We start from the raw sequence: 13630 nt of genomic DNA, 5'->3' as shown, positions 1-13630 counted from the left end.
GAACAATTAATTTTAGGGTACAATGGGACTGGCATGTACTTTTATATTGTACAAAAGTCCCTAAATTTTACCAAACATAAAAAAATTACCACTTATGTATTTTCTTCTACAAACTACGGATACAGTGTGGAAGTAGGTTTATTTCAGCATCTTAGTTTGCTGGATAATAAATGCTAATTATTATTACAGCGTTATTTCATGTAAATTAAATCATGATTGATTTGCCTCCGATGTCATAGTATAGGACTTGTAATTACATTACGTTCACAAGAAGTCATTATTTAATACCTCTTAGCTTCAAAGTATCAAATATGAGATAAACTAAATAAATTGTCCATTATTTAAAAATCGCCTTTGCAAACTATTTTATTCAAATCTTCTTTTGTTATTTTTAAGCTGTGAGTTATAAGTAAAGTTAGTAAGTCAGAACAGAGATATTGATATGTGGCATTATTGACTACATTGATTTAATTGTTCAATTTGGTTTGTTTCAGATGGTACTTCCGCAAAATAAAACGAATTGAGGCGGAGAAAAAGTTGCTCCTACCGGAGAACGAGCACGGCGCTTTCCTTATCCGCGACTCGGAGAGCCGCCACAACGACTTCTCACTATCAGGTTTGCTTTGTTTAATGAAGTATTTATTTAGAATAATATTAACGCCTTAAAGTCGGGATAGTATAATAATTAAGCGACCCAGGTACTCCAAACACGTGAATTCTAATCTCGCTGACACAAATAACTTTGTGTTAATTAGTTGGGACTAACTCTCCGGTGACGGTAACACCGGACAAAAACCAAATTAATTAGAGATTCTATTCAAATATACCGTGCGAGACGTGAGCATATTAAATGACGAGTTCATCACAACGTCGACAGCTGACGAAGCCTATAATAACAGTTGTTAAAATATATATTTAAAAAAAAATAGTGTAACGAACAATTTTTTTAGGTAGATATTAAAGAAAGTAGGAAAAGTATAAAATGGAAAATAGAGGTAAATATGTAATATCCGTATACTGATAAAGTTATATTGAAAACGTATGTATCATATCATATATACGTCTAGAATAGAGAACGGCATTTGTTATTTGTATTACGATGGATATGAATAATGCGTAACGCGTGTTGTACCCATCTTAACCCTTTTTCCAGTATTTTGGGTGAGTGTTATTACATTTCTGCTGGTTATACTCATACTCAATACATTTAATTTTCCGAATAGATAAGTTAATTAAAAATTACTTATTCCTAATAAATGGTACAGCGTAAATTGATAATTTTATGAGTCTGAAAATTATAATCGAAATGAACATAATACTTATATAATGAAATAATTATTCGTGCCCAATGTTGAATAAGTACAATTAATTTATCATTTATATGTACTCGAAACTCGTACCATTTATCATAATACTGTTAAGAGTGTTATTAGAAACAACAGTCTAGAATATTCGATCGAGATGATAAACCGGTTGTAGTTTTTCTAAGGACCTAGAATAGGCGCCGTGGGAACAAAGCCTTGCCCACAGAAGGCTAGTTCTATTTCTCATACTAATTACTATTCTTCATTCACCTGTGAGCCGTTCGATGGTATCGCTTTAAATACAAATTGGACAGGTTACTGCTAATTTAATAAATATGTACGCAGTTCATTGTCGTGCTCGCATTATAGTTGCAACTAGTGGTTTCGCCCGGATGACATTTTTGTATATTTTTTAATATTATGCAACAAATAGCAAGTGGCAACCGTCGCATATACATATGAGGAGCGCCATACTTATCAGGTGATAATCTGTAGACGACAGTATGGAGGACTAAGATATTATGCCTTCGTACCCTGTAATTTCACTGTCACCCTCCAACCGAAATACAGTTTACAAAGAACCAACTCTAATTGTGAGTTTTTGAAATTTTGACATCATATATGTATGATATATTAATTGGAATAATATATCTTACAAGTAGTGAAACATTTCGATTTAATCGGTCAAGTAGATTAAAGTTTGCAACAATCAAATATTTTCTAATATTGGTATAGAGGAATAATAAATGTTTTATATTTTTGTCTATACTTTCACCAATGTTACGTTTGATTACAATAGTATGGATCACCTTAAAATAACACAGCATTCAGCAGCAGCAGCAGAAAATGGAATATGACTTAACAATTCATGTTTTCCTCATTTGTCGTCATTTTCCACCAAAATTATACTATAGTAAATCTTAATTATTATTATAGTTATTTATATTTATCGCTAATACGCCAATCTATGATATTAAATTATCTATGATGACTATATTGTTTATAATCCACGTACTTAATCTTGCACGTTTTTGTCGTGCTGTGTGATTTCTTCCAATCCATTCTTCATGTATGTCCCAACTCCATATTTCAGTTATTTATATTTTTGGCCTAAACGTTTGCCGTCTTGTATATTTTTATTATACCACACTGGTAGCAAATAAGCGCATAGCACATCTGATGGTAAACGGTTACCCTAGCCCAATAGTGCCCGAAGTGTTCTTTTTGTACTGTAGTGTCTGTAGTGTTTTTGAAACTCATACTGTAGTCTTTAGAGAAAACCTAAGCAGACATTTCATTCCACAATCTAAGTATGTGAGAGAAAACGCACTGTCCCAGATTACTTGGGTTCCAGGCTGTTTGGCTAAATTCCTTGACACTGGGCGAGTGGTTCGTTTTAATCTGAAATGTAAACTCAAATATAAAATAACCTGTTTTATTAACTAATTGAACTAGAACACATTTTGTTTAAAAAAATATATATGGTATGAGCAAACGTCTAATGATAAGAATTTCTAACATTTATTTCTTATAGGTATAACACATTTTTATATCTAAATATACCTACTTCCTCATACGTACTATAATGAATTATCATACGAGGAAAGTAAAAACCTGTTTACAATGTTTGTTCGGAACTCTCGGTGTGCAAGCCCGACTCGTACTTTACCAGTTTCTTCTAATTTATTTTTAACTTGGTTCAACATGGATGACTCTTAACTATGTCACAGATTACATGATACGCCAAATACAAAATCTTGTTAACGAAGTTATGAAAATCTGTTCCTTATATCGGTTTTATTATTAATTAATAAGTACCAATGGAATACAACTATGAAATTTTTATTAATTTATATTCGTTTTAGTAAAATTACTAACTTCTAATAATTTCCTCTCACCCTAACGTTCACAATGGCATCCATTAATGAAAATATATTTTGTCACGCCCATCGTAATTTTTATTATTATATTTTTTTTATGTCGACGTTTATAAATTTGAATTTACTTTCTTGCCATTTCAATGGTAACATAATTGTCTAATAATGTGTTACTATTTCGGCAAAACCTCGAATTTAAGTATTACATAAATTACGCAAGGTCGCGCATAGCATTACGTCCACTTGTTGAATAAATACCACACAATACACATAATGCACAAATTTAAAGTTTCAGTTCACTTCTGGGTACAGACTCACGAGTGCGTAATAAGTCTTAGAAGACGCGGAATTCCTACAACGTAGCCAGTATTGCACACATTCAAGATTGCACTTGAATTGCATACCGGTGTTCTATTACATCATATCACACATATTGACATAACTGGGGTAATCCATTCATACTTTAAATGCTACCATATTTATCCTGCATATATCTTTGAAGGTTCTTTGCTATACATTCTAGACTAGAATGCAAATCACGTAACTATGCAGATTTAAAATTATTATTTGACTAAACATAAAAGCAACGAGGAAGTCTACTTGAAGTTGTTCTACCTATATTTAGATACATAACGCATTTCTGCGGAAAATCCTCTGAATGTTTTAACGATGTTTTTTTATCCGAACGTTACGTTAATGATAATATTATTCAGAAACAAGCAATACTATTTACATTTATTGTAGAAAATTAGAGTATTGTATGTGATCAAGTATAAAATTAGAAAATATTGAGACCTTCCAAAACTATGTACCTGTAATTAATAAGAAAACAGGCGACGCTGTTTTCTTATTAATTAGGTAAAATTTAATTTATTATTCAATCCAATAATTTGTAACTTTTATATTTTAATAAATAAATAACCCTGACCAATTAATACAGCTTCATCAAGCCCCACGGTAGCAGAAGTTGTGTACGAGACTACTGATATAAATGTACTTAGATATATTTTTTTATAAATATACAAAGAACACACACAGACCGATCTTTCAACCATACGAATACAAATGTTTGCTCCGTGCGAGGAATCGAACCCGCGACTATCGGAAATAAAGCGGTGTGCTAAAATAATAGAAGACTAAGTGATGAGACCAACATGTGAAGGCGGGCAAAAAGTAAACGAAAGTCAGGAAAAATACCCTAAATTGGAGGCAATAATAGATGGAGTCATATAGATGCATTATTCATTGTTGTCGTTTGATTACCAAGTTCTTAATCTCGCACTTTTTTGCCGTGCTATATGATTTCCACAACCTTAAAACAATTCTTGTGTATGTCTAATGTACATGCATAGGATGCTACGGACACTACTAGTTTATCATATACCTAAGCAATACAGCCTATGAAAATAGTCTTATACTACATAAAAATACTTATTTTAATAGATCATTAACCGTTTATAGGTAATTATAATTTATTTTCCAGAATACAGGAAACGTATATGAATATTATTGCACGTATAATCTTGTAATTGAATATTTTATGTGCATTTTACGCATTTCGTTATATGATAGGTTATGATATTATCATACCATACATTCCCTTGAAGCACGCGATTAAGGAAAATATAAGTTTGCCATTAAGAGATCAGTTGATCACAATTTCCTTTTGAAAGTGTTTGTAATTTGCTTCGTATTTCATATTTGACAGCCTCGGTAGTCTAGCGGTTTAGCACACTCCTTTCTTCCGATGGTCGCGGGTTCAATTCCTCGCACGATAGAACATTTATATTCATGAGTACGATTGTTTTGGTCTGGATGTTTTCTATACAAATTATGTATATATATATATATATATATATATACATACAATTACTAATGCGTAAGGTTTTAATTCTATGAATCGTATAATAATTTATCAAGTCAAATCAAATAAAAAACGATTATAACAATATATCCTAACATGTAGTTTGGACATCAATATAGGTTTCCTTTTCCTTATTAACTTGAGTCATCATCATTAAACACTTTCCTTTGTTGATATTTGTATATCTATATATAAATCTAAAACAAGATATAGATATTTTTTATATACTCTGAAATAAGTTTGAGTTATTGAATCTCAGAGTCTTTATATATATATATATATATTTATATAAGAATATTTTAAATAAAACTTAACTAAACAAGTTGTTACAATTGCATGATGGTTAATCATGTAATTGTAACTACTTGTTACACATAGTTACTTAGTATGTATTTTATTTCTACATTATACAAGGTTCATATTATTCGGTCTGTATCATACGCAAGGATAGTTATATAACTGTATGTATGTATTATTGAGTATCATCACACGAATCTTAAAGGTCATTCTCCTATGAAATATTAATATGTAAAGATATCGCGCATCGTCAAAATAAATTTCAATGTCGCTAAAATATTAAATTTTGTAATGTACCTCGTATTGCACCGGCTACTTGATTATGTAATTAGTACACATTTATTTATTCTACATAAATAACTGATAAAATGTACGGCAAGTTAGCCTTTAAAAATAGAGGTTGACTTAGGTTATATTCTATTTTTTTATTAAAATATTAATTGATAAAAGTAAGTATGTTATAATTGGTACAATTGATATGTTATAATATTTCAATAATGTAATGCTGAATACAACGATTATAAATTTATTTCCAAATAAAACTTACTTTAATTAATCTTATTATACTATATATAGTAAATGTATGTATACCTACTGTCTGTTACTTTTTCACTACTGAATCTTAATAATATTTAACGTGAAGATAGGTTGTATGAAGCGGACCGTTACATTATTTTTTTTTAAAAAAGCATATATAGTCGCTATTAAATATAGTATATAGAAAGATATAATTACTATCTATCACCAAGGACACAATTCCAAGTTTTAATTAATTGTATTATTTTTATAGTGCGAGATGGTGACACCGTAAAACACTACCGAATAAGGCAACTGGATGAGGGTGGGTTCTTCATCGCCAGACGCACTACCTTCCGTACACTCCAAGAGCTCGTAGAACACTACAGCAAGGATGCTGATGGATTATGCGTTTCACTCAGCAAACCTTGTGTACAGGTTAGTTATATTTTCTATTCTTTAGTAGTAAACTTTAGCAAATCTATAATGTTACTAGTAACCCCGGTTTCGTCTGGGTGCAGATGACTGCTAGTTTTATTCGTACATGTCTCCTATGTCACTCAGAAATAATGTAAAACATTGAAAGAATTTTTAAAATCGTTATAAATAATCACAGTCAGATATTTACTATTCATGATATTAGTACAGACTAGCGACTCGTCCCTCTTTGACTTCACAAATGTGAAATTATTCTAGGTGTTTTTTTTTAAAGAATTTACTAGCCTCGGTATTCGTTTATAAAGTTTGTTCTGAATACATGAAACATAGGTATATGTACGTTGATTTGTTTACGATACTCAATTTGGCAACAATATATGGATTTAGACACACGTAAATGACACCCTTGACCGATTTCTTACAAATCCTATACATATTTTTACTCAATCGAATCTTATTATTCATCCTCTTGACTCACAAACATTAATTAGGTTTTCCATGGTCGCATTGTGATAGATATTAGATTTAATATCCGAGTATTTGGACAGCTGTTTGAGTGAGTGAGCGGGAGATTGAAAGGCCACCATCTCCCGTCACTTCTGGTCTCTTCCGTTAATTAAAAAAATTGAGACAAACTTGAGAATTTCGTTTATTAAATTTAAAGGTTAATCCGAAATATTTAGACAGTGTCATAGGCTATTGCTGATAATAAATAGTTTCCGGATATTCAGACTATTGGTGTTAGATTTGGGTACCAGGTGTTTTATTTTACAATTCTTTTGTTTTAAAATATAAAGGTTTTTATAAGTCCTTTGTAAGGAAAGTGTTTTATAAGTCCTTTCTCATCTAATTAATACTAAAGAAAAAAAGTATATGTAGAAATGAATGATTGTTATTGGTCTCAAATTGATGATATTTGACTAGCGTTTATTCTAAAGCAGAAAATACGTAGAAGGAAATTGTGATTTGCCAATCTTCTGAAGTCACATATTTACGTGAATTCCGATAATATATTGTTTTGATGAGTTATACTGATAATTTTCATACAACTCAGAATTGTATTATTCAGTATGATAAAAGTTAAACAAAAATTAATTTTTCATAAATATAAGTTGGTATATACTATATATTCGTTTTAACAGGCTAAGACTTTGCAACAACTTTTCGCTGAAAGATCCATATAAGCCATATAAGCAATATTCCATATAAATAATATTCCTTTGTTTCCGGAGTTAAATCTATCTTTAAAAATGTAGTTTAGGCATGGGTTGTATTTCGAAATATACATACATTCCGTTTACACTCGGAGGATTAATCCTGTATAAATGAAACTGTGGGTAAAGACTAGTTACTTAATAAAGTTTTTCCATAAACCATTGATGATTACAAGTGCTTGCTTAAAAATAGATCGCTACTCCTTGTTTAAACGGCGTTAAGTATTAATATCCTGGTCAGACAAGTTACGGCTACCACGGCTGACTTCGTAACGAATTATAAGTTAATACGAGGCGTCCACCATACGAATATCTGTCGTTGAGTAATGCCTAAATATATTACCGACTGGAGAAAATACATGTTACGAAATGAAATGCTAATAAAGCAATTCAATATTTATTTATCCGAAAATAAGTAGCCTGGTGAGCTAGTGACCAATTTTATGGTATACTGTAGTCTGTTCTTAAATTAGACTTGTGCATGATGCTGCTTTCATACCTGAAATTTATTTTAAAAAAACAGCTTTGTGTTCAAAATAATAAATCAATAGTCAATGGAGTGAAACTACGACCTTTATCAATTGTATTAATTTTTAATAATCGTAAGTTGTTTATTTTTTAATAATACTTTTAAGAGACCTATTATAAAGACAAAACGGTCGGCTCGTTATAAAGAAAGCTATAATATCATTTGTTTCTAATGTCTGTTCAAAACAAATAATTAAGTTATACTTCAATTAGTAGCTTCTGTTGTTAACAAATCATATCCACCATCACGACTATCACGATCTCCTGTCAGCTGTCAATCAGAATATCTATACAATGACATTGCTTGAAAAACACAATTAGCGACATCATAACAACATTATAATTAGCATTCTATTGTAATAATTTAAACAGTGTCAGTGTTTCATAAATTATGGTCTGAACATTCAAATTGGTTTAAAACTCCTGAAACAGACAATTTGCTGCAAGTAAATTTGTAGACCTGTTGCAAATTGTTCAGACAACCGTTACTAATGTTTATAACAACGTATTTGTTATAAGGCAATGGTAGGCGACGCTCGGTGAAGACAAACGTTTATTTATCTGACATTTCTATATACGTTCAAACTATGTAAGAAATATTTTTATGTAACTTTAATGCCAAAAGAACTGATCGTCTACGTATCCTATGTCTGTAGACATTATCACGGTCGTCACGAAATACATTGTGAACACTTTATGCTGTGCCATTCTTGAGAGCTAAGATGTCCTAATATGACCTCTAATACGGTTACAGGGTACAGCCCTGTAATCGCATTAGGGAAGCCATATATTACAGATGTATTTACACAAATTTAAAATATTTTTTTTATACATAAGGTCAATAAATATTTTAAGGAAAAAAATATGTATTCTACATGTCGCGTATATATACGCAATAAATATCATTGAACATAAAAATAAATATCAAATTTCGTAATCATAATTCATCGGAACTAGACTACATATAATGCTATAACCACGTCATTATTGTAACCACACATTAGAGTTACGAAATCGATAAATACCTTTAGAAGATGATAGGATCAAATAAAAACCCATTTTTTCCACTGAATTTGAACATCGTAAATAGTGACAAATTATAATAGCATCAACATGTTAACAGTAAGATGGTTATTATATAGATTTAAATATTCAATAAGACAAATACACGTAATATTTTTTTTAGATCTATATCATAACTGATTATGAATTAGCGGCAAACCAAATTACAGTTTTTGGTAACGTCACTCAAATTTATGCTATGTAATTAATAATAATTATAGGTAATTTAAATAATTAACTAATAACAAAAATAATACTAACGAACAATGCAAATTACGATTGAAGAAATACACGTATAAGGGTCAGTCGTAATCGTTAAAGGTTATGTCATATATTAAGACAACAAATTTACATGTAACAGCACAAAATACCTAACCAATATATTTTAAGATTGATCACATTCCCACGTAAAATTCGACATAAACGAACAATAAATAGGTGTATAAATATTTAAAGAATACGATTGTGATTATTAATGACATATAGAAAAGTTAACGGCAGATTATGATCGTGGCAGACGTATTATACAATATGTATATAAATGTCGTGGGTCGTCAACACGACGCACCATCATGATCTTGACCCTATCCGCTGGTGAATTAACGTTAATTTAAAAATTTACTTACTTAACGTTTCAAGTTCGTCAATCCGTGGAATTTACGTGTGTGTTGTCTTATCAAGGTCACGTGATCAAAATAAACAATTCTCTGTATAATCTTATACGTACGCATAAATTGCAAAACTCAATATCAGGACGACTATAAAATTTATGATTTTAGACGGAGAAAACCTTTCTGCGCCGTGTGATAAATATTATAAGGCATTGAACATGCCCGAAGGATACTTTAAATTTACTGAAGCATTCTACATTTCTTGGTACACAGTTCTTCTGTTATTTGTATTTGAATAATTAAAGTCCGTACCAGACATAACTTTATATAGTTACGCTAATATCTACAAAATCACGACTTCTGACTGGTGTGTTTGAACTTTAAGCGTACTTTGATCAAACATTTGCACTTTTCCGTCCCGTTTGAAGGATTTTAGAACGTGTGTAGTGTGATCCAAATATACTGTATTAAGATATTATTATACATTCATCACACATGTTTCGTTCAAAGCAAGTCTAGTAGATACGTTTGCGCCAACTGCTCAAATGTCTACCTTTAAGTCTATGTTTGCCATGGTTTATTCCAAATATTTTCATAATTGGTATAAATTTCTAGTTCGATACAATAGATTAGATTATGTAGCTATACATATTTTATGACATTTCTTTGTTGATTATTTTATGTAAAATACTCTTTTACTTTATTATCAAGCTATCTCTATATCTTCATGTCAGATCCTTTCGATATATGTATGAGTGCCAACGACCTCTATCGAAATATTTCTTGTTTCGTCTACTTTATTGTTACGTCTAATGCCTTTACATGAAAGCATACAGATACAAGACACAATACATACAGTATACTCATAGTTTCATTAGCTATCCAAAATAAAGAACCGTATAAAAATGAAATATAATTACTTTAATATCAGTGTTCTCTTTTTTGCAAATGTACATTTTGGAACATCTCATTATGTGATTAAATATAAACATCGTGCAAAATTAAAATAAATTATCATTTTTATGACAATGACAATATTGCCATATGACTATAACACACCTGTACGAAGATTAATTTGTTTTGCGTCACTTGCATACTTTTTAATGATTTATACAATATATAACACGTGGAAATACCACATAAATGCATAAGTATTATCACTTCGACACGTAGCAATTATTTGAAATTAATCTTTATGAATTCTTATTGAATGATTTGTTCTATAAGTTATACATTTTTGCATTTTCTGTTATTTTAAAATAGTTTTCCTCACCAATGTAGCATAATGTGCAATGTATTATGTAATTAAAAAGGCGCCAAGTAAAAAAGGCCGTTCCAGTTTTAGTCGAGCCAAGGCCGAGAAGGCCCCCCTTTCGTTACGGATTTTGCGCACAAAACGCAACATTCATTCGATGCCAAAGTCGCCGGTAGCTACGCTTTTGTTTTATTCAGATTTTAAACACACTGTGCGTCAATCACGAATATTCGACAACACCTGAGATAAAACTTTGTCAAGATAGCACAATACTTTGTTTACTTAACTAAAAATCTGCGTTAAGAAACCTGTGAAATGATATACAATTGAAATTTTTTTATGATTTATTTAATAACAAATCAAAATCCCATTTTCCTAAAATAATTTCCCAAAAACAAACATTTTCAGGGGAATGTAGGAAATAAGTAAATTATTTCAACTGATATATGTACAAAAAATTCAGCGAAATGTTTAAATTTGTAAGCATGTAACAAAATGGATTCATTTGGTTGATCCCTATGAGCTACATTTTTGTGCTCATTTATTTTGCGTATACCATTATTCTCACTGTTGACCCATAGTTTCTTCGACTGTCCCATCCCACCCATTCAATATTTTTTAAACTAGTTTTTAAGTAATGTTAATTATATGACATAGTGGATATTATTACTGCTTTTTCTCAATGCTATTACATCATAGGTAATCCATGAGTACAAAACAACTGTCAGCTTGTTGTCAATTTAATTATTTTATCCTTTAATACCAATAATCATGGAGCTCGTTAATTTGTTGCAATTTTAATCTTCCCAACAAACTATACCGATTATTGATGTTAAATTGCCTGTTGTCATGTAACTGAGACGCGTAAAATCTTATTTTATAGCAATCTGATAAGATTATGACGACCTCGGTGGTCTAGCGGTCAGGCACGCCGCTTTACGACCGATGGTCGCGGGTTTGATTCCTCGCACGGCACAAACATTTGTATTTATGAGTATGATTGTCTGTATCGGTCTGGGTGTTTTCTATGTATAATATGTATGTATTTACAAAAAATAAAAAAAATCTATGTATGTATCAGTTATCTAGTACCCATAACACAAACTCTAGCTAGCTTAACTTGGGCCTAGATGGCTCTGTGTGAATTGTCCTGAGATTATTATTATTATTATATTATTAGTTTATCGTGTATTCCCATTCATAAAAGTTAGTCTTTTGTGAGCGATTAATTTTTTTGTTTATTCTCTATCAAAATGTATATTTACATTCATAAGATTTGATAGTGTATTAACAATCCATGTTAACAGCAATATATATATGCCTATTGAGACAGATTTTTTAAAGAAACTGCTCGAACGGCTGAACCAATAGTGCTCAAATTTTCACAATTTTAAATACAAACAATGTTAGAACTTTTACAAAAGAGTCAAAGTCAGTTCAATAGCAAATTTATAATTATGTATTAATAAAAAATATATGTTGTATAATTTAATATAGTTTTAAATATGATTCACTAAAATTATTTACGTAAATGAACTAATTTGCAGACAAGTGCCGACGTTTTTCTAGGAAAAAGGCACATCCTCATGTGTCATAATATAACTTAATAAATTTGGAATAATTGTATTGCAGTCGTAAATATCTATTAAAGTGTATACATTTTGTGAGTTTGTGTGTTTATGAACTGCTTCCGCAGATTATAATCCATATACACACTGTAATCTACAGAAGCAATGTTTAATTCGAAAAATACATACCTTCTAACTTACATACTATACTATGTATATTTTTTAACCCGAGCAAACCCAAGTTGGGCGCTAGAGAGATATTAATTTTGAACATCAACAGTGATCGTATAAAAGGTAAGGCGTTACATGAAAGATTTAAATATAGAACCGGTTCTGCATTAGAATTGTATGCGAGATTCCAAGCAAACTTCATTCATATACTCCGCCCCTTATGCCAAAGCTAAAATTTAAAGTTGATTCTCTTTATAAAACAGTGTATTGTTTTGTATTTGTATATACAGGACTAACTGCTTGTACGAGTAGCTTTAAGGAAAGATCTATACCTATTTATGCCAGTTTTATTTGTAGTTCTATAAGATACGATCCAGTAGGAGGCTTTTTATATTTTTTAATTAAATATCAAATAGGAATACATATTATTACAGCATCCTTCCATGTTTGATACCTAATCTATGGAGTCGAGAAATGTTGTCTATTTTCCCGTTAGTTACAACTCGTTATTTGAATTTTCAACAAGTTTGTCTCATACAAGTGAGTTCATTATCCTCCATGAATGTACATCCGTTCAAAATTTCATAGCTTTGTCCCCTTTATTAAACAATAAAGAAAGTTTCATAAATATATTGCGATGTCAATCTACAGGTATACACTTTTCTGGGAATGCAAAATTTGTTAGAGTAAACAAATTTCTTTTATCTATATAATTAATATATAATTAATCATTATTCATCAACACTTACTCGTCTGAACATGTGTTAATATGAAGCAGCAATATTGAACAATTAGAATATATTTTTTATTACCCCAAAAAGGCGACTGACTGCCAGTCTTAACGTAATCTGTGTGCTACCAATGTGGTAGTAAATTCTGTCAATAGCAAAATTCATCATCCGAGTACATTGATTTTAATTTAAGT

The 13630-nt window shown here is 30.6% G+C and overlaps 1 protein-coding gene across 2 annotated transcripts in view; it reads left to right on the top strand.

Annotated features, from left to right (window-relative positions):
• LOC131853880 (tyrosine-protein kinase Src42A) overlaps positions 1 to 13630 on the top strand; it is a 62926-nt gene that overhangs the window by 37695 nt on the left and 11601 nt on the right. For both annotated transcript variants that reach the window (XM_059204958.1, XM_059204957.1), the window contains exons 2-3: positions 495 to 616; positions 6133 to 6296. In XM_059204958.1, coding sequence (XP_059060941.1) covers positions 495 to 616; positions 6133 to 6296 — 286 coding nt within the window. The remainder of the gene's footprint in view (positions 1 to 494; positions 617 to 6132; positions 6297 to 13630) is intronic.

Source organism: Achroia grisella, unplaced genomic scaffold (genome assembly GCF_030625045.1).
Source record: "Achroia grisella isolate CSIRO2021 unplaced genomic scaffold, CSIRO_AGI_Agris_v1 utg906, whole genome shotgun sequence".
Classification (NCBI taxonomy): domain Eukaryota; kingdom Metazoa; phylum Arthropoda; class Insecta; order Lepidoptera; family Pyralidae; genus Achroia; species Achroia grisella.
This window is presented reverse-complemented; position numbering and strand designations above follow the sequence as displayed.